Raw genomic sequence first — 21,829 nt, forward strand, 5'->3', positions numbered from 1 at the left:
CCACCGAGTCCACCAGCACCAAGAAGCAAGCAGAAACGACAAAGCGAGCCAGCACAGGCGAGTGCGGATTTACTCAGCACACTCGCGCTTACGGGTCTCAAACACACGCAGAGTCTCCTCAGCGGCCTTAACACCACTCATAACCATGGCGCCAAAAGTAGGGCCCATACGGTTGAAGCCATCGATCTCCGACAGCTCCATACCACCGATGATAAGACCCTTAGCGACCTCACGGGTGTTCTTAACAATAGCGTCCTCAGCCGCGTTCATGTCAAGGCCACGCATGCCGCCCAGCTTCTCAATAGCGTTCATGGAGACGAGACGCTTGGCACAGAAAGCGCCGAATGGGCCGTCATGGCCAGTAGTGCTGACGATAACTGGGGCGTTGATGGTGTTGGGGTCCATGCAGGAGTGGTCGTCGTGGTGGAGGGTGACGAGGGTCCAGTTGACGACGACACCGGCGAGGCGGACATCGTTGCCGTCTGGACGGGTGATGAGGTCTTCGACGCAGGTCGCGTTGAAGAGCTTGACGTTCGGGAAGGTGAGAACCTTTGACAGGAGCGTCGACGTGAACAGCGAGGCGTGCTTGACGACCACGAAGTTGGGGTTCGAGGGCTCTTCCTCGAAGGGCACGCCGAGCTCGGTCAGGAAGGCGTCTGCGGGGCGTCGGAGGACCATGGCGCTGAATAGCTGACCACCCAGCCAGGCACCGCCGCCTGTATGGTGTGTTAGTGATGCTGTATTGGTTTGGGAGTGGACTACGAGAGTCTGCTCCCATAGGGACAAGACTAACCGGGCGACACAGAGGCCTCCACGATGGCAATCTTCAGGTCTGGACGGGCCTTGGCGAGCACATAGGCAGTACTCAGACCGCAGGAACCAGCGCCGACGATGACAACATCGCTCTCGGCGTAGTTGTCCAGATCCTGGAAGTAGCGTCGGGTCATGGCGCGCGAGACTTGGCTCTCGCGGATAGGGGCGAACTTGAACTCATCCCATTTGTTGCCGAACTGCTCAAGGAGCTTTGACTGGCCCTGGCCGGTTAGGGTAGTAGTCACCGACTCGGGGACGATGACCTTGCCCTTGATGCCGGTAGGGGCAACAGTAGCAGACTCAAACATGGCAGCGGGAGGAGACATAATGGTTCAGAGATCAAGTCGAAGATTTGACTTTGAGCCTTGGTTAGTTTGACTACTCAAGTTGGGGGGAAGGGAAGGGGAGGGCATGATCCTTTCGCTGGTATTATCCAGATCAAGTTAAAGGCCGTATAATCTCAGAACGAACCCACGCCGAGGATGAATCTGATGTCCGAGAGACATTGGATTCACCACCGACGCAAGAACGAACACCGGCTCATCACCCAGAAGTTACCTGAGATACCTTGATCCCTAAGGGATAATGTGCCCAGCCAAAGAGTATCCATGGCTCCCAAAGGAAGGGCAGTATGTACTTGTCCGTTTGGGATCTAAACGAGAGTCAGCCCTGCGGATATACAAGTATAAATGGTAGATAGTTACTGTTGTAATGAAGATTTGTCAATGGAATAATATGAAGAGAAGAGAAGAAGAACGAAAGAGAGAAGGGGCCAACCTTTTATGCAGTCATACCCCGCCATCCCATTCGAGATGTCATATATTCTCCGACTCTATCCGGTTTTCCGGTGGACTCCCCGGTGAGCTCTGTTGTACGTTGCACGAATGAAATGCTCTCAAGTGACGTTTCTAGCTTTTCTGACTTTTCTAGCTCTTCTGGCCTTTGGCTTCATGACTGGCCCGGAGTGTTCCGCCCCGGGCTTGTTACTTTGCCCCACGGAGTAAGTCCCGCGAGTAAAGGTAACTATGTTGTACATTGTAGATTCTTGAATAGGGAATATAACACATAACTCTTATACTATAGGATCACCGCTGTTTGGGCTACAGATTTGGGTGTATGTTGTAGTACATCGATGTCTGACTACCTGCTATGTATGTACGTGAGGGCCAAAGTACCATCAAATGGGAACAATTATTATCGGAAACGAGATCCACCTGGAGTCGCGTGTACATCTGTAAATTCAACAGGAAATATAGTACGCCGTACGGACTACAATATACAGATTTCAATTTTCGTTCAAAGAGCTTGGGCTTTCTGACATCATAGTCATCATAGTCATCACAGGGCATCCATGGATATATATGTGAGAACGCAAGCAGACGAGAATGTGCAGTGATCTCTGAAGGATGCAAAAATCACAGCACATAACGGTAATTGGCACCGTAATTATCCTCTGCTACCGGGCCATCCACAGCTTTCGGGTCTTCAATGCGAGGCCCATACTTCTTGTCCAGACGCCGGTTCTCCCATACCAGGAGCACACGCAGACACAGAGCAAGGAGGGTAGTAAAGAACATAAAAGCGGCACAGATTGCCATGCCCTTTACATACCTGGGGGCTTGTTCATCTGGGAAGATATTGGTGCCCAGGAAAGGCCCACACTGGCCGATCAGGTTCAGCAGGATAATACCTCCACCACGGCGTGTATCGGAGCCCTGGTTGTCTGTACAATGTGCAACGTAACACGGCCAGTCAGTAAAAGGCCTTTACAAAAAAGGAAACTCTAATCCGAAAAGGAAATGACTCACTCAGAACCCACGGTAGAATATTGGCGATCGAGGGGAAGATCCCACAGGCCGCCAAGAACACACCAAAATATCGGATACCCACTGATGTGCAAGTCGCGCAAAGGATGTACCCCACGCCACCAACCAGTGATAAACCTGCGATCATCAATCCACGCTGCTGAATTCGATCCGCTACCCAGGTGGTCACGATCGTCGCCAGAAATGAGGCGAAGAATGGAGGTGCAGTGAGCCCCTGGGCGTTGATGGCTGTGAAGCCCATCTCCTTGAGAATGGTGGGTAAGAACACGGGGAGAGAAGAGAAACTGACGTTACAGCTGAAGTACATCAACTAGGTACACGCGGTTTAACGTCAGTAAAATTGTCCGTAAAACATAACAATGATGCTGATGTTCCGCTTACTGCTGTAATCCACGCTTTAACATCGAGAAGCGTCATGGCTAATTCCTTCCATTGGATCTTGCCATTGCGATCCGTCTCACCTGATTGTTGCAGTGCACGAGCACGCGCAACGTTCTTCTCTTCCTCAGTCAGGAACTTAGCGTCTAGCGGGCTGTCTGGCACATAGAACCAAGCCAGCAAGGCAGCCGCGCAGACCGGAACACCCTCAACCAGGAACAGCAATCGCCAATTGGCCAACGCAGCATGCCCCGAAGTAATACCATAGGCCAAGGCACCGGCGAATGTATTTGCCAGCGGCGCGGCAGACAGAAACAGACCACATCGGAGACCCAGCTCGTGGCGGCGGTAGAAGAATGACAGCAGATAGGGCACACCGGGACCGAAGCCGGCCTCGAAGACGCCCATCAGGAACCGGAGCGCCATCATGCCCCGCCAATTACTGACCGCTGCTTGGCAGGTTGCCATTAAGCCCCTTCCCATCGTTCGTCAGTTCATAATCCATAGACCCATGTATATTTGCAATTCCAGCCGAGTGACAGCATTGCATGTGGGGTTCATACCAGGAGAATACCACGAAGGCAGCCCATTGGTGCGGTTTGACAATCTTCCACATCAGCGCTTGAAATTCAAACACTGTATATGAAATATAGAAGATTGTCAAGAGCCAGGCGTAGCTTTTTCCATTGAGGCCGAGGTCCTCTTCCATGCCGGCGATTTTGGCATTGCTATGGTTTACATCGTCAGCGGTTGTGCTATTTCTCCTGCAGGTCCAACGATGGTATTGCAGACGAACCCGATGTTACTTCGGTCGAGGAAAGCGAGAAGATCTGGATACCACAGACACACATGGTTAGAGTATAAGTTCGTTTAATGTCTGCAGTTCGAAGCATACAGAAAAATCCCAATAATGTTGGAACACGCCAGTCCAATTTCCTTACTACTCGACGCTCTAACTCAGGGTCAATAGCCGGCAATATTGCAGTCGGCGGTTTCTCCTCGTGAGCGGGCACGGTATTTTTCTCAATATCCTCATTCGGGGCTGTTTGGATCACATCATCCGGCTGCTGCTGCCTTTCCGAGAAACCCATGGTAAATCGAAGACGTCACAATTAACAATGGGATAGTGATCTGAAGGCGAAAGGAGAGAAGGGAGAAAAGACCGGACAGATCTCCGAGATTCGGAGTCATACTGAAAGGGAAAACAAGCCAGGATCGGCAGAGACGTGCTACCTAGTACAGGAAATAATGGCCAGCTCAGCTCGGTTTTGTAGTGATTGATCTGCAGAAACTATTGATGTGTCTATTGGTCACTGGGAAAGACGAAGGGGGATTTGAGTGGAGAATTGGAGACAAAACAGAATGCGGAGGAATTGGCAAAAGCTTAGGTGGAGAGCTGAAAAGGCCGAGGTTGGGGGAGTATGTACGGAGTACTTCATCTTCCTTTCAAGGGGATGAGACTGTTCCCTTTTATTGTTCTTGACTAGGATAATGAGGAATACCAATTTGCCTATTTAATAGGAAAAAAAAGGTCCTATGCAGGAAAATGCTAGTTTGTCTTAAATGCGTACAAGATAGAGTACCCCTTTTCCTATCTGCCATCCATTCTTTGGAATTTCCTATATAAACAGAATACAATCAATTATTCATTAACTACGGCCTATTTATGAAAAAATTACATGAATAAATGAATGAACATCTTAAACCGAGAAAATAGTTTATGAAAATACTTATGCCTGCAAATTCAGGTGTTCTGCATATCAGGTCTATACCGTCGGCCGTATCAAAAATCTCCCGCGTAGTGTCGCGTTCATTAGACACCTCCATCCTTCATTGCTCTTGACCTGTCTACCTCCATCGCATCCCAATTGCTTCACTTGATTTGAACCTAATTTACTTGTACCTTCCCAAATTTGATTGCACTTGGCAATCAAGCGCCCAATATGGATGACCCGGCCACACGCATCCCGGGGCAGCTGGTAAGACCCCAACAACTTCCTCTATTGATTGCCTCATGACCTGTGACCCCCCCCACTAATCTTGTCGCAATTATGATAGCTTCCCCACATGCACCTGGTTTCACGCAACCGATACCCCAGCATGCACATGATGCCCTCCGAGACTGCCGTGGAGTATTTGACGAGCGCACCCCGGATCTGTCAATCCCAGCCAATGCATTGGACATTCCTCGATGGTCCCCCAGATGGGACAGTCATGCTTACATGGCAGCCACAGAACCATCTAGGCAATAATTTTGCTAGCGATGGCTATATCTGGGCCGACCAGGAACAGGCCTTCACCTTTGAATCTCGCGGCTATGTATGCATCCTGCGACATGAAGCTTCCCTTGCTCCATATGGATTCCATTCTAATATTTGAGGACACAGACCGTCGAGATGTACCTTCACCGAAGCGGTTTCCACCCTCCCAATGAGCCCGTGGCAACACACTGCCGTAAGCGCTACCGCATTACTTCATCTAAAGTACCGAATGCTCCCCAGCCCGACCCATCGCTGTGGATTGTGCACTACACCCGTGCGGCCCCTCAGGATCATGCCCCTGCAAACCGAATCCAAGTTACACCCCAAGTCCAGGGCATGATGGCCCAGCGCCGCTTCCTTCAGAGCCAAGGACAATTGGCCCGCAAGGACTTTTTGCTTCATGATCGTAACAGCTGGCCAGTTATCAATTTCCCGCAGATGACTCCGCAGAACTTTGGGCAACCCGGTGCTTACCCGGCAGCTGCGCCTCGTGGGCCTGGTTTCTATGCACCCCCGGGGCATCCAGGTGCAGTTCCGCCTAATGCACCCGTCGCCAAAGGGCCGCGCGGACACCGTGCGCCGTCTGCTGCCCTCACTTCTGCAACAGCTGATTTTGCTATTGAAGACGAGGATGTGTCCAGTGGTGATGCTATGGATCTGTTGACCCCCCGCGATGTCAGCAAGATGCGATACCAGCAGCATCACGAGTGGATGGAGGAAATCTTCGCGTCGCCATACGGTATCTCGCAAATCACGCCAGTTTCTTTGGGTCTGGGCCGAAAGGGAGAGCTCGAGTCCCTGACTGCAGGCTTCTTTGATGCCCCTGTTGGAACCTCTGGCGGAGAAGGTCAGGAGGCGGGCGACGCCCCACAGGCTAACAAGATGGAGCCGGCTAAGGCAGAGGAGTTTGCCGAGCGGGTTTCTAAAAAGGTGGCGGACATGACTGCCGAGATCGAAAACCTGAAGAAACAGCATGCTCGCCGGATGCAACGTTTCAACCGAACCTCATTGCTCAAGGATGCCGAGTTGCGCCTCCGGGAGTCTGCTGCTGACCCAACCGAAAAGGGCCCAGAGATTTGGAGACTGGAGGGCCGAGTGGTCATTCCAACAGAGGATGAAACCCCACAATTGGATTATATTGAAGATAAGGCCAAGTACAGGGTTGATGAGATAGTCCGGGAAGTTGAGACTGCCTGGAATAAGCAAATCGTTGCCGAGCCCAAGGTATCCTGTGTCGAGAAGGGCGGTCTATTGGAGAAGATTGAGCCGGAACACAGGGATGAGCCTGACTCATTTACCCACGATATGGTCATGGATGATGACTCCCACCTACTCAACCAGTTTGGCAGCCCGGGCGTTGGTGTAGGCGGAGTCTCCAGTGTTTCCGTCAATGGACAACCAATTCACGGCGCTGACATGTCCGCTGATGTTGACATGGATTTGGGCGATCAGCTCCACGCTGGTACCAATGGCCAGGCCAACGACTGGGTGATGGTAAACAATGAGAGCAAAGACCATACCGCGGTCGGTGGTGACTTCGACTTCACCAACATCGATAGTGCTGGGGATGCCTTGGCGGCTTATAGTGAGCAGAACGATGGGCTTGACTTGCCAGACCTGGAAAACTCGGCGTTTGGTGACGCATTCCATGCATCTGACAACGAACACTCGCACAACCCCGATACCGACGACATTTCCTAATCTGCCCCGAGATCTTTTAAAGTGTTTCCTTGTTTTTTTAACGAATGATTCTGCGGATCAGTTATTCTGGTCTGTTTCAGGCGTTGCGGGGCTTGTTTGGGTGTCTGGATTTATGCAGGAAGATTTAGCTGGTTGTGTACCATAAAGATTGGCCGGGGGGGATTTTCTGCTTCCTCCCTGCGAATTTCTTGTTTTATTGCCTCGAATTGAGAGGATAGAGGGTGGGATCTCTCATGAATTTAATCCCTATTTTTCACCCTATATTCCCTTGTAGGTTTGATCGAATAAGATATGTCCCAATTAGGAAGGTAGCAGTTGAGTCGCATATTCAGAATCAGAAAATAAAACAAAAGTCCCTATATGATTATATACCTACATATGTATGGAATGTATAAAATATAAGAAATACCTAGGTATAATATCATAATTAAATAATATTCGGCAGGGCTACTGCTCTGATACCGGGAGAAGCCGGTGGAGAATGACGATCAGCCGTAGATACTTCAAATGTTTCATGCATAACTCAGACTCTATAAGACCATCACCACTCACTACTATTTTACAACAAGTAAGCTTGAAATGTCTGCAATCGGAAATGTGATGTTCACCTCATGAACTTCCAATTCCGCCCCTCTCCGTTCATGACGTCAGAAAAGTCGGGACTACACTTCCTCTGAAGCCAAAAAGAGAAGCCCTGGGGAAGAATAGGGTTCGTCACCATCGTCATCTATAGGAAGGCGCTACCGACTTTTATCATTTGACCTCCCCCCCAGATTCTTTTCTTCTCGGTTTCTCATCTTAACACATATCCCCCAATAATCCTAACTTGTATTGATTGACTATATCTACATACAAGAAAAACAAGATGTACGTATTTCTGTATTCCCAGCCCTCACTTTGACTAAACTAAAGCTTAGGAACCGCAACCTGTCATTCCGATCGCGCAAAGAGCCCCCTCGGCAGCGGTTCGGCATTTCCACCCTCCGTGGGATGCAAGCGCCGGAGCTCAGCCGCAAGATGACCAAGCTGATCAAAAGCGAGAACTCTGCCATCGGTGCCCATGAAGCTGCCGGTCGTGAGCGCACCTCGATCGCCGCCCAGCTGTCTGAATGGGGAGAGTCGACTGAAGACGACAATGTCTCCGACATCTCCGACAAGCTCGGCGTCATGCTCGCCGAGATAGGCGAGCAGGAAGACAACTTTGCCCAGAACCTCGAGGACTACCGTGGCATCCTGAAGCAGATTCGCAACATGGAGGCCTCCGTTCAGCCGTCTCGTGACCAGCGCCAGAAGGTCACTGACGAGATTGCGAAGCTGAAGTACAAGGATCCCTCGAGCCCGCGTCTGGTCACACTGGAGCATGAGCTTGTTCGGGCTGAGGCGCAAAACTTGGTTGCTGAGGCGCAGCTGTCTAATACCGTATGTTTCATTCTGACTTCATTCTGTTCTTGTGTGGTGTGTGAGGTTAGTTTGGACCGGCTAACGTTCATATCCTTTGTAGACCCGGCAAAAGCTCAAGGAGGCCTATGATATCCACCTGGCGGCCGTTATTGAGCGTGCCGAGAAGCAGACCATCCTGGCTCGCCATGCTCGTCGCCTGCTCAACTACATCGATGACTCCCCTGTTGTTCCTGGTGATGCTCGCCAGGCGTATGACAATGAGCCCTTGGCACGCCAGGTCCTTGAGGATGCCGAGAATGATCTCCGTGAATGGCAACCCAGCGTTGAGCCTATCACCTCCGCTGCGGGCCGGGAGTCTCCAGTTCATGCCAACGGTGCCGGTGTTAATGGACACGAAGATGTGTCGGAGCGCCAGTCGGAAGTTCTCGAGAATGCCTCCGTGAATCCTCATGAGGGTTACACTGAGCCAGTGGGAAGCGGTGCCCTGCCCGCGAAGATGGTGATTGAGCCTTCGCCTGCGTGATCGGTTCAATCCTTCGCAGTGGTCCAGTGGTCTCCTTTTTAGTTCGATTCGGACATACTTCGGCTGTTATGTGTAAATTCGGTTCTTCTCCTCAGATTGGGCACCAAACGTTGCTCGTGGGAAAGGCGTTGGCACTGAACATGGGGGGGTTTTATACTCAGGAAATACTCAAATTGTGTATTCTAAAGTTTAATTCGCTAGTTTATTAATTCGTTAATTCATTGATTCGTCTTTTCTTTTTCTCTTTCTTCGAATTTCTTCCAAAAATAATTCAGATCAATATCGTGATTTGTAGGTACTGTAGAGCATCCACGTGACCGCAGGCGCCAGAGTGACGCGGAAACCCCGAGCTCCAGCGGAGCTTCAACCATCACTCGCCTGTCTCACCAGAATCCCTTTCACGTCCTTCCAGCATCTTTTTTTTTTCTAATTTTCTCCTTATTTTCTCTTACTTCAGCACACAATGGATAAGCTTGTCGCCCAATACTCGCGCCCTCCCCATCAGAATGAGATGTACTCAGAGCAAGAGCAGCAGGACCTCACTGCGAGCGTCCCTCCACTCTCGCTGAAGTTCAGCCTCCCTCCTGTCGACAACGTGAGTTTACGATGGATATTGTTGCATATTCTCTTTGATCTGGATGGCGGTATGGTCGGGGGATATACGTCTATCCTGACGTCAACCCAAGCTGCGCCGTCATCACAGCTATGCCTAAGAGAATCGCTAGCCAGAACCTATCTAAGCTTGAGACAAACGGAATAATGGACTGACAATGATTTGCTTTATCTAGCGCTCTGCTTTCCTGCGTGCCATGACCGATGACCACTCCAATCCCAGCTGTCCTATCAAGCTCGCTCACGGCACAACAACCCTGGCCTTCCGATTCCAGGGCGGTATCGTACGTTTTCCTACATTTCGTTATACCATGGATTTCTTAATTTTGGGCATGTATGCTGATTGTCATAATGGGGTAGATCGTGTGTACCGATTCGCGAGCAACAGCCGGCAACTGGATTGCCAGTCAGACAGTCAAGAAGGTCATTCCTGTATCGCGGTTGAGTCGGGGTGAGGACAAGAAGACGAACGAGCCGACACCAGGTCTTCTGGGAACGATGGCCGGTGGTGCAGCTGTAAGTTTGGACCGCAAGCGATGATGACGAGTGATGGTGTAATGGACCTTGGTTGCTGATGGTTGTTGTCAATTGCTAGGATTGCCAATATTGGTTGCGGTATTTGAGTCAGCAGTGCACTCTGCACGGTAAGCCAGCTCGAATCTTGATATTCGCAGGGAGTGGAAGGACATTGCTGATGAATTTCTGTCTAGAAATCCGACACAAGCGCCGTATCACTGTCGCGGCTGCATCCAAGATTCTTGCCAACCTCACTTACGCCTACAAGGGATACGGTCTTAGCATGGGAACTATGTTAGCAGGAGTATGTCCCATACATGACTGACAGCGGTGAGATTTGAAAACTGACAATGATCTCTAGATGACGCCCCAAGAAGGACCCGCACTGTACTACATCGACTCCGACGGCACCCGCCTGCCCGGTAACCTGTTCTGTGTTGGATCCGGTCAGACTTTTGCTTATGGTGTGCTGGACGCCGAGTACAAATACGAGCTGACTGAGGAGGAGGCATTGAACCTCGGCCGCCGGGCCATTCTGGCTGCCATGCACCGTGATGCCTACTCCGGTGGTTTCATTAACCTGTACCATGTCAAGGAAGAGGGATGGGTGCACCACGGATTCGATGACATGAACCCTATCTTCTGGGACACGAAGCTCCAGAAGGGCGAGTTCTCCAACGTGACATCTGCGTTGTAGACGGGTCTAGAGGAATGAATTGTTGTGTAATATTGATATCGATATGTCATTGAATTATGCTTAGGTTAAGTGTCACGCTGGTTTCAAGTTATATGCTGTTCAGTTGGATGGAAGGCAATCTAAACATGCTCCATCTTACATTAGTAGTCGCTCTGTCTTTCTCCTGGCCTCTTCATGGGATATCTCTGATTTCCAACTAAACAGCCAACTGCATAGCCACCTCAATATGCGGAAACCTCCCCCTAATCAAACGAAACTTATCCAAGAGAATATCCTTCGACATCACCTGCAAATTATTAAACGGAAGCACAACCCCCTGCATAAAAACAATATCATCAATGCGACTCGTCGTCTCCTCCCTAGTCGCCTGCGGCACATGAATCACCACATCAGCAATAGTATTAACAATCTCCAACAACTTGCTAATCATCGACGATCCATGCACTCGAATCGTATTCTCCGAGATCTTCGTCAAAAACTGCCTGAGCTGACTCGACAATCTCAACGGCATCTCCAGTTCCAGCGAAGGACACGACGCATGCGAACTAAGCAAACAATTCGACATCGCCATCTGCCACAACAACGTCCGCATCCACTGCCTCGTAATAACCAAATCCGCCTGCTGCAGCTCCGACAAAGCCGAAACCTCCACTTCCCACAACTCATCATCCAACTCGCGGTGTTTCCGCTCAACCCACGACGCAGTCACCTGCGTCCGGTCCCCAATCCACAGGCTAATAAACGACGCATCAAGCATGCAAAACGTCTTAATCACCTGCGTCCAGCCCTGCTGGATATCCGCGCCCACGAAAGTATCTTCTTCCGGGTACTGCGAGTGCGGGGGTAGTGTCACCGGCGAGAAGTTCACAATGGACATGAACCGCTCGTGGATGAAACATTGCCAGTAGAGTCGTTGGCGCCGGGCTCGTTCCGCCGTGCTGAGGCCTGCGTTGACGGTTTTATCGCCTATGCGAAGCATCTGGATCATGCTGATTGCTTCGCGGAGGTGGAAGAAGCCCAGGTCGTAGTGGCCCAGACTCATGGCGCACATCTGGATGAAGATGCTTGTTGTTGCGCGCAGGATGGAGGGTCGGAAGCCTATTACTAGTGGTTGTTGGGTTTCCACGGACTGGCGCATTAATTCGGTTACCTGGGCTGAGGCGGATTGGGGGGTTGATTTGGTGGTTTGGGATGAGCGCGTTAGGTCCAGGGTTACTGCGGTGAAGGCGTAGATGAAGGCTGCGTGCTCTCTTTCTGTGCTCATTTTGCTGATTGAGGTGCGTACTTCGCTCTCCGTGATTATTGGGCTGAAGGGGTATACATAGGACATGTAGGCTGGGAGTAGACTTTCATAGTATGAGGTTGGTAGTTGGAGTAAGGCTGGAGGTGCGGGTGTGGAGAGATGTGGTGTCAGAGTGGTGGGTTTGGTGTCGGCGCTCTTGTATTTTGAGATCACGGCTCCTCGCCGTACGTTTTTCCTTGATCGCAATAGGCGGTTCTCTGTGTATGTGCAGAGGAGATCCAGGTGCTCGCATTGCTGACATCTTTGCTGGCCGTTGCAGCGGACTTTGCGGCGATTACATGGGTCGCATGCTTTTGGGACTCGCGGCTGGGTATGTTCACTAGCCATTTCTCTTCTTTTTGATTTGAAGAGTTTCAAATGTCCAGGGGTTGATGTCTAGTCGAAACATGTACTTCTCTTCCCCGCGTTGTTGAAGAGGGCCTTGGCAATTTGGACTTTTTGGGCGTAGCGTCACGGGGTTGTTCTCCGTGCGGAGGTCTGAGGTTGGTCGATATTGGAAAAGGTTAACGTGTGAGACTTACCTAGATAGGCCTAATTCGTACTCATATGCATTAATTAAAAGCTTAACAAAACTGAAAAACTGGAAATCCGGGGTGATCCGGGGTGAAACTGGGCGAAACTGGGCGAAACTGGGGTGCGTAGTGGATTCAGACCGGGTATATCATACATGTGCATAGATGCATAGAAGATTGGAAAGATCTGACAGATCAGACTCGAGTCATTGAAAGGTATTCGATTGCAATCTGCCATGACCTCTAACCAATTGCGAGCTATCTAACCAGTAGTATATCCCAGCCCTAAACCAAAAACACTCTTCCCTCAAACGCCTGTAAGTCCTCCTGTCCATCTACATTGCTAGCCAGCAATTTCCAATCCTGACTCTTCACAGAATCTGGTTTTTCAAACTTCTGTGTTGTCTCCGAGAAGTTGAGAACCACCAGAATGGTCTGGTTGCGATTCGTCTTGGTGTAGGTAAAGACATTCTGATTTGGCTCGTCGATGATCTCAAACTCTCCAAAGACGAGGAGATCGGCATACTCCTTGCGCAGCTGATTCATCTGTTTCCAGAAGGAAAGAACAGAAGATGAGTCTTTCTCCTGGAGCTTCACATTGATCTCGGGGTAGTTGTCATTCGGGCGCATCCACGGCTTTGCCGATGAGGCCGGTGAAAAGCCAGCATAGGCCTCATCACTCCACTGCATCGGCAGCCTGGAATGATCTCTCGCCAAATGCTGCAGAGAATCCATCGCTATGCTCAACTTGGCTGGGTCGTCGCCAGATATTTTGCTTGCCATTCGATAGTAGTTGGTGCTATCGATGTCTTTGTATTCGTCAATCGTCCATTCCCGGGGTGCATTCACCATTCCAATCTCCTGGCCCTGGTAGATAAACTGCGTGCCGGAAAGTGTGCTTTGCATCATGGCAAGCATCTTTGCAGACCGAACCCTCAACTCGGGTGTCTTGTCAGAGCCGAACCGACTCACAGAGCGGCCTTGGTCGTGGTTTTCCATGAATACTGTGGTCCAGCCATCGGTCCCCTTAATGATATCTTGCGTGCTCTTTACGGCAGTTTTCAGTTCTCGTAGATTCCAGCCCCGCAAATCGGTCAGGAACTTATAGTCTTTGCCGTGGCCGAGCTCCACGAGATCGAATTGGAAGACCATGCTCAGCTGCTTCTCTGCTGCTGAGACGTAGCGCAGAACACCCTCCACGGTATGTGTGTTTGGCAGTTCGCCGACGGTCATTGCATCGTATTTGGAAAGCACGTCGTTCATCTCGCGCAGGTACTCGTGCATGCGAGGACCGTTGCAGAACAGCGAGAACGCCGGTTGTGTCTCGGACTTTGGATTCATGATTGGAGCATTGGGATACTCGGGGTGCTTGCTGTACATGTTGACCGTATCGACGCGGAAGCCATCCACGCCCTTCCGCAGCCAGAATTCCATCGCCTCCTCGTAGACGGCCTGGCGAGTCTCGGCATTCTCCCAATTGACATCGGGCTGTTCAACACAGAACAGATGGAGATAGTACTCTTGTGTTGTCTCGTCCCACTCCCAAGCACTGCCTCCGAAAATGCTGCGCCAGTTATTTGGCGGCTGACGATTCCCATTGGCGTCGTATTTGGCTGGCTTCCAGATGTACCAGTCGCGTTTGGGGTTTGTCTTTGAGGAGCGGGACTCTTTGAACCATTTGTGCTGGTCTGAGGTGTGGTTCACCACCAAGTCCAGGATAATTCGCAGTCCTCGCTTGTGGCATGCATCAATGAGGGTCTCCATGTCCTCGACAGTACCGTATGGGCCATACACGCTTTGGTAGTCGGCAACATCATAGCCCATGTCAACCTGCGGGCTGTCGTACATGGGACACAGCCAGATCACATCCACACCAAGACTTGTGATGTAATCGAGGGATGAGATAATGCCTGGGATGTCGCCAATGCCATCGCCATTGGAATCTTTGAAGCTAGCGGGGTAGATTTGGTAGATGATGGAGTTTTTCCACCACTTTTCGCCCACTATAGCAGGAGACATGGTGAATGTAAGGGATTGGAATGCAAGAAATGGAAATAGAAGAGAAAATATAGGTCCTACATTGGATAAAGCGAGGAGGCTATATATATTCCTAAAGCATTCGATTTTAGTTAATCGCACTAGGTACCTCTCCAAGACTCGATGGAGTCCAGCCTCCGGGATCACGGAGGGAGGCCGTTGCTCTCATTGACTCGATGTCGGGCCGACAATCATTATCGGCTGCAACATGCATCTTGGTGCCACTCGTTTCCCTGCGGGGTGTCTCTCTAGCGCTGAACAGGGGGGGTGTATCAGTGGTGTATCAGTGCGACGGGGATTCCCGCTGATCCCACTGATCCCACTTATTTCCACTTATTCCCAACTGAATCGCACAATCCGGAGAGCATACCGAACTGGCCGACTGTCCATGTGAAATGTCGGGAGTGTCCATGCCGATTCGTCTCTCTTTCCGGGTCTAACTGACCTTCGTTAGTCCGTTTGAGCAGAAAATGAGGGGAGGGGAAAGGGAGAATGTCGGGCCGACAATTTCACCAATCAGCCCTTGCTATCCCCCAATTCTCTCTAACTGCATCAGGCGAAGTGGTCCTTCGTTGGCCAATACGAAGAAGGCCAAACACGGGACGGGGAAAAGCACATGCGGAGGAAATGCAGGGCGAAATTGTTTCTTCATCTCTGCCCGGCCCGACATCAGACCAATCACGACTCCACGAAAATCCGGGGATAGTGGACTCACCCAATACCCCGTACAGCCAAAACCGGGGAAAGTTTTCCTCCAGTCGCCTCGCTTGTCAAAAGAATTAAGCAAGGATTAGACTTGACGAGTGGGCCAATGGAACCCCGCTCGAGTCCTCGCTCATTATGCCCTATTGACGACCGTTAAGCACCAATTTTGTACTTAAAGACCGGACGCCCGCATGGAATACTTCTCTTCCATCCAGTTCTGTCCACACAATCTGGAATCATCCTCAGAGCCTCCATTGGCACCCTCCCAGCAATGGCTTCTGAAAAGCAAGCTACCACTCATGTCGAGAAACATGACTCAATCGAACCAGCAGGTCCTGCCCTGATGGGCTATACGGACCTCCAAACCACCACGGAAGCCCATGCCGCCATCCAAAAAGAACACAACATGACGGCCATGGAAGCCCTAAGGCTCTACCCCAAAGCCGTAGCCTGGTCCCTCCTCCTCTCCTGCGCCATCATCATGGAAGGCTACGACGTGGTGCTGATCGGCTCATTCTTCGCCTTCCCAGCCTTCAACATGAAATACGGCGAGCTACAATCCGACGGCAAATACGGTCTCGCCGCCTCATGGCAAGCAGGCCTAACCAACGCAATGAGCGTCGGCCAAATCATCGGCCTCTTCGTAAACGGCATCGTCTCCGAACGCTACGGCTACCGCAAAACTCTAATGACCTGTCTCGCCACAACCGTCGGCTTCATCTTCATCCTCTTCTTCGCGCCAAACGTCCAGACCCTCGTTGCCGGCGAGTTCCTCATGGGTATCCCCCTAGGCGTCTACCAGACCCTGACAGTCACATACGCATCAGAAGTATGCCCCGTCGCACTGCGCGCCTACCTCACCACCTACGTCAATCTGTGCTGGGTCATCGGACAGCTCATCGCCTCGGGCGTGCTGAAGGGTCTTGTCGAGCACACGAATCAGTGGGCGTACCGCATTCCCTTCGGTGTGCAGTGGGTGTGGCCGGTGCCGATCTTCATTGGAGTGTACTTTGCGCCCGAGAGTCCGTGGTGGCTTGTGCGGAAGGACAGACGCGAAGACGCCATTAAGTCTGTGAAGCGGCTCACGCGCGCAGACCCCAATTTCAGCGCGGAGGAAACCGTCTCCATGATCGTGTATACGAATGCCATGGAGAAGCAGACCGTGACCGGCGCTTCGTATATGGACTGCTTTAAGGGGACGGACCTGCGACGCACGGAGATCGCGTGCTGTGTCTGGGCCGTGCAGAGTCTGTGCGGTAGCGGTCTGATGGGCTACTCGACTGTCTTCTATCAGCGTGCTGGGCTGCCTGACCCGCAGTCGTTTACTATGTCGCTGGCGCAGTATGCGATTGGAGTTGTCGGGACGTTTTGCTCGTGGCTGTTTATGACGTACTTTGGTCGCCGCACGCTTTATGTGGGTGGTCTGGCGATTCTGGCGGTTATCTTGTTTGTTATTGGGTTTGTGTCTATTGCGCCGGCGACTACGTCGCTCTCGTGGGCGACGGGTTCTATGTTGCTTGTGTATACGTTTATCTATGATTCGACTATCGGACCTGTGTGTTTCTCGCTCGTTTCGGAGATGCCGTCGTCGAGACTTCGGACTAAGACGGTTGTGCTGGCGAGGAATACGTATAACGTGCTCAATCTGGTGACGGGTATTATTATTCCCTATATGCTGAATGTGGATGCGTGGAATTGGAGGGGGAAGTCTGGCTTCTTCTGGGGTGCGCTGTGCATTTGCTGCTTTGTTTGGTCATTCTTCAGACTTCCTGAGCCCAAGGGTCGCTCTTATGCTGAGTTGGATGTTCTGTTTGAGAACAAGGTGCGCACAAGGGAGTTCCCGTCTGCGAAGACCGGTTTGGTGCAGAGTGAGCTCGAGGGGGAGAAAGGCTCGGTTTGAGGTTAATATCTGATAATATCTGGAAGTACTGGAAGTATGGCAAGTTTGACATGTATTATGGCACCTATTAGTGAAATCAATATTTATCTTGTTTGACTTGGATCCTAAGATCGTGGCACCATTGGTAGAGAAGATTATAGCTGGGAGTATCCCATACGAAGGCCATTTTCTTGAAACACTTCTGATTCTGCTAGGAAATGCTGTTCGTACACAAAAGAATATTTGCAAAAAAATAAGACAAGAAGCAGATGAGTATAATCATTAAACCAGGTATACGCCACCTATGACATTGAAACAAGGAAACAATTTTTAGATCCTCAGAGACTGATATATCAGTTATTCACCAAGAACTTCATCCTGATACCCATAGCCGCCAACTCGACATCCAAGTACCGCAGCACACCAGGCACAGCAACGATAGTAACGTCGTCACCGCCCACATAGCGGTGTCCATCACCATCTTCCCAGACCTCAGCACGGGAGTCATCGAAGGTAGCCTCACGGGCGCAACGACGGCAGCGCACAACACCATTGACACCGCCCACAGCACCAATCGCAGCACCAGCATGAGCATTAGCGCTCTGCTGGTTAGGAGCAACCTTGGCAGCCGCAGCCGCAGCACCAGGGTTGATAGCAGTGCGGGAGCGGGATGAGCCGGAAACAGCAACCTGCGTAGACAGGAAGGAGCCACAGCAGCGACAGATCCAGGTATGCTGGGCGTCGGAGCAGTTCATCAGACGATCCTGCAGCAAGAAGGCCGCACCGTGAGCAATGAGCGAATCACGCTCCATCTCTCCGACACGGATACCACCACCCTTCGCACGACCCTTCACGGGCTGGCCCGTGAGCGCATTGACAGGACCAGTCGTACGCACTTGGAACTTGTCGTTCACCATGTGACGGAGACGCTGGTAGTAGACCAGACCCATGTAGATGTCGGCGGAGAACTCGCGGCCCGTGACACCGCTGTATAACGGCTCGTTGCCGTAGTAGTTGTAGCCGGCTTTGCGGAGCTGCTCGCCGAAGTAGTCGGTTGCCGTGTTTTCTTCGGAGAATTGGAAGGGAGTGGAGTCTTGCGGGAGACCGTGCATGGCACCGGCTTTGCCGGCCATGGACTCGATCATTTGAGCGATTGTCATACCTGAGATAGGTTAGATGGGTGAATATACTTGATGTTAAGAGAAAGGGGAACTTACGGGATGGGAAAGCGTGAGGGTTGATGATCAGATCGGGCTGCATGCCGCTCTCGGAGAAGGGCATGTCGACTGCAGGCCAGAGTTGAGACAAAACACCCTTCTGACCGTGACGAGAGGAGAACTTGTCACCAATGACGGGCTTTCGGGGAATGCGGTACTTGATGCTGAGCGATTGAGCAGGCTCGTTGCCAGACTCGGAACCCATGATGCGGATGCTATCGACGTAGCCTTCCTCGGCATCCTTGTATTTCATGTAGTGGGTGACTCCATCGACGTTGACGTACGTGTCGGAGGCGGGATCAAAGCGGACATTGTGCCAGGCCGCGATCTTATCACCTTCCTTAACACGAGCACCCAGGTGCGGCATTCCATCTTCGTCGATAGTGTTGCGCACCTGGTCTTTGATCTCGTCGCCGGGGGCGAATCCGAACAGCTTAGTGACCTCACGCTTGGACTTGTTGCGGCGGGAGTCGTTCTCGGCTAAAGTAACAACCTTGGTCTTGTAGACTGTACCGTGACCGAAGCCACGTTCGTGTGCGGACTTGTTGATAATCATAGCGTCGTCCATGTCGTATCCGGTGTAGGAGATAATAGCCACAACTGCATTCATACCGTTGGGGAAGTTGTCCAGACCGTAAGCGTTGTAGAGAGGTGGCCGCACAATTGGCGTTTGACCCGTTTGGATGCGGTACAGCTTGTTGTCGGTACGGTGAGCAATTGAGGTACCTGGCGTACCCATGGTTTGTTTGCTCATCTGACACTGGTACATGTTACGTGGAGATTGGTTGTAGTCGGAGAAGGGGGTCATGTTCGCGACGATGGAGAGGATGTTCGTGGGCGTGAACTCGATATGGGTCGAAAGACCGGGGATCAAGTCAGACTCCACACAGGCAATCTCCATGAAGGGCTGCTCGAATGGTCCGACGTAATCCAGCTTATCCAGCGCCAGATACTTAACAGGGCGGTACATTCTCGCTGATTGGGAGAACATGTAGACACCTGGGTATTGTCCGCCGCTTGAGTTGGGAATATATCCAACTTCCAATTCACGAGGGATGTTGTTTTTGCCTTCGACCTTCCAGTACCGGATGGTATCGGCGATTCTCTGGGCCTGCTTGGGCGAGCAGTAACCAATGATTCGGCCATCCAACTGAACGACCACGCTCTCGTCCAGAGCCACTGAAGACTCAGACCGGACACCAAGCTGAACCAAAGTGCGAGGCAGATGAGATACATCCAGGTTGTCTGTGGCGATTAAACACTTGTGCGACAAATGGTTGAGCAGACCGCAAGGCGATCCATCAGGAGTGTGAACGGGGCAAAGGAAGCCCCAACTTTCTGGTAACAGTTTGCGGACAGTGGTGGTCTTCAACTGAGCGAAGAAACTACCACGGTGAATCATGCGGAAATGACTGATGAAACGGTAGAAGTTGATCTTCTCTGCAATGACAGTGTAACCTGAAGTTTGTTGCAAATCAAGACCCGTAGGACTGACCAAGTTACCGGTGGAGAGGAAGTATTCGAGCGCATTACCAATGTTCTCGTTTGATCGCTTGACGATCTTGGAAAGGAAGTCTCGCTCAAATGCTTCATCGGTGAACTTTGCCCCATTGTTGCGGATGGACCAGTCTCGGGCAATGGGACCGAATGAACGGAGCCACTCCTCAATACGTTCCTTAAGAATCATTCCGTAAAGGAAGCCACCAAGCAGAATCTCTTGGTTGGAGACGGCATCGGGATTGTCGGGAGCACAGTCTCCTGCAACAGTAGAGTAAAGCTTGCGAATCATGAAGGTAATCAACTTGAACTTGTCCCAATCTTGCGACTCGGTGACATTCTCATTGCCAAGATGGGGCAGAACAACCTTGCGGAGGAACTCTGTGCCAACTTCCTCGTCGGGCATGTCAGCGGGCACTCCGAGCACAGGTCGGAAAGCCTTGCCCAGGTGAGATCGACAATCGTACTGGCTGTGCTTCTGGTAGGCGTGGTAGGTTCTCAACAAAAGCTCGACACGGTCAGTGACGAAAGTGTTGTTCATTCCCTTGGAGGAAGCACCACCAACAATGGCCTCGAAGATTTCGCGGTCGTTGGTCTCAGCAAGTGCCTTGAGGATCATCATCACGGGGATAAGGTATTCATTCTTGCGCCATGAGAAACGGAAGGTGACGTTTCCATCGGAGAGGTAGTGAAGCACGTTGGTCTGCGAAGTCTGATCGGGACGGACGGATCGTATTTGAACACCGAACTTTGTGTAGGTCTGACCACGCTTGACGAAAGAACCACGAATAATGGACATGGGGTAGTTGCGCTTGCCGACAATCAACATACGAATGAGCTTCTCGTTACCGTTGACGATGTAGAAACCACCCAGTTCCTCCGATTCTTCCTTGTGTCGAACTAGCTCGTCGGGGGTGGCCTTTTCAAGGTGACACCGGTTGGTGCGCACCATGATGGGGACATTACCCAGCTCGCGGACAGACTCCATCCAGTCTCCATTATTGACCTGGTACTCGAGGCGAGCGCGGAGCTTACCACGATACGTCGCATGGCGCTCTCGACATTCCGAAGGGTAGATTTCACGATTTCGGGTGGTGTACTTGTTGGTGGGGGGCAGGGTAGGCTTTTCGAGGAAGATTTCACGCACGCGGACGTTCAAGCGATTCCGCTTAGGCGGGCGAATGCCTTCTGCTTGACGGGCCTTCTTCTGCTCATAGGTTTCTAATTCACCATCGAGGAAGGTCTTGGTACCGATATCCCTCAATCCTGCCTCGAGGATCTTGCTGTCCTCGAAGAGAGCATTGAAGGAATCGATATGCGGTCGAATCGACTCGGCCAGTGATGGATAAGCCGTGTGATCGGTAGGAGGATTCCTGAACAGGTTCTCCCGTCGCAGGGTGTCGTATTCGACTGACCACTGGGTATCTGTGGCTGCGGGAGCCATGATAGAAAATCGCAGCTCTCAAAAGCCGATTGATGTATAGGAAAAAAAAAAGACGGACTAAACGGCACAATAAATGTGACCGTCAATGTAAAGATAAAAACGCAACAATATCGGTTCGATTCCTCCGCCCAATATTATACAGCCACGAGACAACAGGAATTGAACCGACAATGGCAGGCTGCCAAAAGACGAGAAGGTCTGTTCTGCTTGGGGAAATTTTTCGAGGGTGGAGCCGGATGCTTATCATCACGTGGTGATATGCATTATGGCCTGAGGCGCCCAAATGAGGTTCCCAAAAGTTCGAACGTTCAGAGGTTCATGCCCGTTCATCCCATCTGTCCCTACTAAAACTCTAGTTCAACTGCAAGTTCCTGACGTGCTCTTGAACCCCTAATCCCAGTAAACTTTAGATTAAAATTTCCAACACCAACAGGAATGTGGAAACTTTTTGTAAACGCCACACGGGCTGAATATGCTGCACAACGCCATTCAAACCCCCTCCATTTT

The 21,829-nt window shown here is 51.3% G+C and overlaps 9 protein-coding genes across 9 annotated transcripts; 4 read left to right on the forward strand and 5 right to left on the reverse strand.

Moving 5' to 3' along the window:
• Positions 1-69: 69 nt before the first annotated feature.
• On the reverse strand, positions 70-1,139 carry thiA (thiamine thiazole synthase; the record flags this gene model as incomplete). The annotated part of the gene is made up of 2 exons (XM_057290858.1): positions 70-716; positions 794-1,139. 2 exons carry the CDS (start codon positions 1,137-1,139, stop codon positions 70-72), a joined length of 993 nt encoding a protein of 330 aa, XP_057152060.1.
• Positions 1,140-2,228: 1,089 nt separating this feature from the next.
• Positions 2,229-4,108, reverse strand: N7519_004083 (putative MFS transporter; the record flags this gene model as incomplete). The annotated part of the gene is made up of 6 exons (XM_057290859.1): positions 2,229-2,536; positions 2,622-2,949; positions 3,021-3,492; positions 3,581-3,745; positions 3,814-3,847; positions 3,913-4,108. The coding sequence occupies 6 exons, from the start codon at positions 4,106-4,108 to the stop codon at positions 2,229-2,231; spliced, it is 1,503 nt and encodes a 500-aa protein (XP_057152061.1).
• An 852-nt stretch (positions 4,109-4,960) lies between these two features.
• Positions 4,961-6,979, forward strand: N7519_004084 (uncharacterized protein; the record flags this gene model as incomplete). The annotated part of the gene is made up of 3 exons (XM_057290860.1): positions 4,961-4,996; positions 5,076-5,336; positions 5,405-6,979. 3 exons carry the CDS (start codon positions 4,961-4,963, stop codon positions 6,977-6,979), a joined length of 1,872 nt encoding a protein of 623 aa, XP_057152062.1.
• Positions 6,980-7,844: 865 nt separating this feature from the next.
• N7519_004085 (Eisosome component PIL1/LSP1 family protein) lies at positions 7,845-8,903 on the forward strand (the record flags this gene model as incomplete). The annotated part of the gene is made up of 3 exons (XM_057290861.1): positions 7,845-7,858; positions 7,897-8,398; positions 8,481-8,903. The coding sequence occupies 3 exons, from the start codon at positions 7,845-7,847 to the stop codon at positions 8,901-8,903; spliced, it is 939 nt and encodes a 312-aa protein (XP_057152063.1).
• A 463-nt stretch (positions 8,904-9,366) lies between these two features.
• Positions 9,367-10,728, forward strand: pre2 (proteasome core particle subunit beta 5; the record flags this gene model as incomplete). The annotated part of the gene is made up of 6 exons (XM_057290862.1): positions 9,367-9,498; positions 9,692-9,799; positions 9,876-10,031; positions 10,111-10,159; positions 10,226-10,335; positions 10,393-10,728. 6 exons carry the CDS (start codon positions 9,367-9,369, stop codon positions 10,726-10,728), a joined length of 891 nt encoding a protein of 296 aa, XP_057152064.1.
• A 196-nt stretch (positions 10,729-10,924) lies between these two features.
• N7519_004087 (Zn(II)2Cys6 transcription factor) lies at positions 10,925-12,358 on the reverse strand (the record flags this gene model as incomplete). The annotated part of the gene is made up of 1 exon (XM_057290863.1): positions 10,925-12,358. One exon carries the CDS (start codon positions 12,356-12,358, stop codon positions 10,925-10,927), a length of 1,434 nt encoding a protein of 477 aa, XP_057152065.1.
• Positions 12,359-12,828: 470 nt separating this feature from the next.
• Positions 12,829-14,562, reverse strand: N7519_004088 (glycoside hydrolase family 13 protein; the record flags this gene model as incomplete). The annotated part of the gene is made up of 1 exon (XM_057290864.1): positions 12,829-14,562. One exon carries the CDS (start codon positions 14,560-14,562, stop codon positions 12,829-12,831), a length of 1,734 nt encoding a protein of 577 aa, XP_057152066.1.
• Positions 14,563-15,556: 994 nt separating this feature from the next.
• Positions 15,557-17,185, forward strand: N7519_004089 (MFS maltose permease MalP; the record flags this gene model as incomplete). The annotated part of the gene is made up of 1 exon (XM_057290865.1): positions 15,557-17,185. The coding sequence occupies one exon, from the start codon at positions 15,557-15,559 to the stop codon at positions 17,183-17,185; it is 1,629 nt and encodes a 542-aa protein (XP_057152067.1).
• Positions 17,186-17,517: 332 nt separating this feature from the next.
• Positions 17,518-21,322, reverse strand: N7519_004090 (DNA-directed RNA polymerase I core subunit RPA135; the record flags this gene model as incomplete). The annotated part of the gene is made up of 2 exons (XM_057290866.1): positions 17,518-18,326; positions 18,382-21,322. 2 exons carry the CDS (start codon positions 21,320-21,322, stop codon positions 17,518-17,520), a joined length of 3,750 nt encoding a protein of 1,249 aa, XP_057152068.1.
• Between the last annotated feature and the right edge of the window lie 507 nt (positions 21,323-21,829).

This window comes from Penicillium mononematosum, assembly GCF_028829835.1.
Source record: "Penicillium mononematosum strain IBT 11891 chromosome Unknown utg000002l:1.0-8112719.0:1.0-8118358.0, whole genome shotgun sequence".
NCBI classification, from domain to species: domain Eukaryota; kingdom Fungi; phylum Ascomycota; class Eurotiomycetes; order Eurotiales; family Aspergillaceae; genus Penicillium; species Penicillium mononematosum.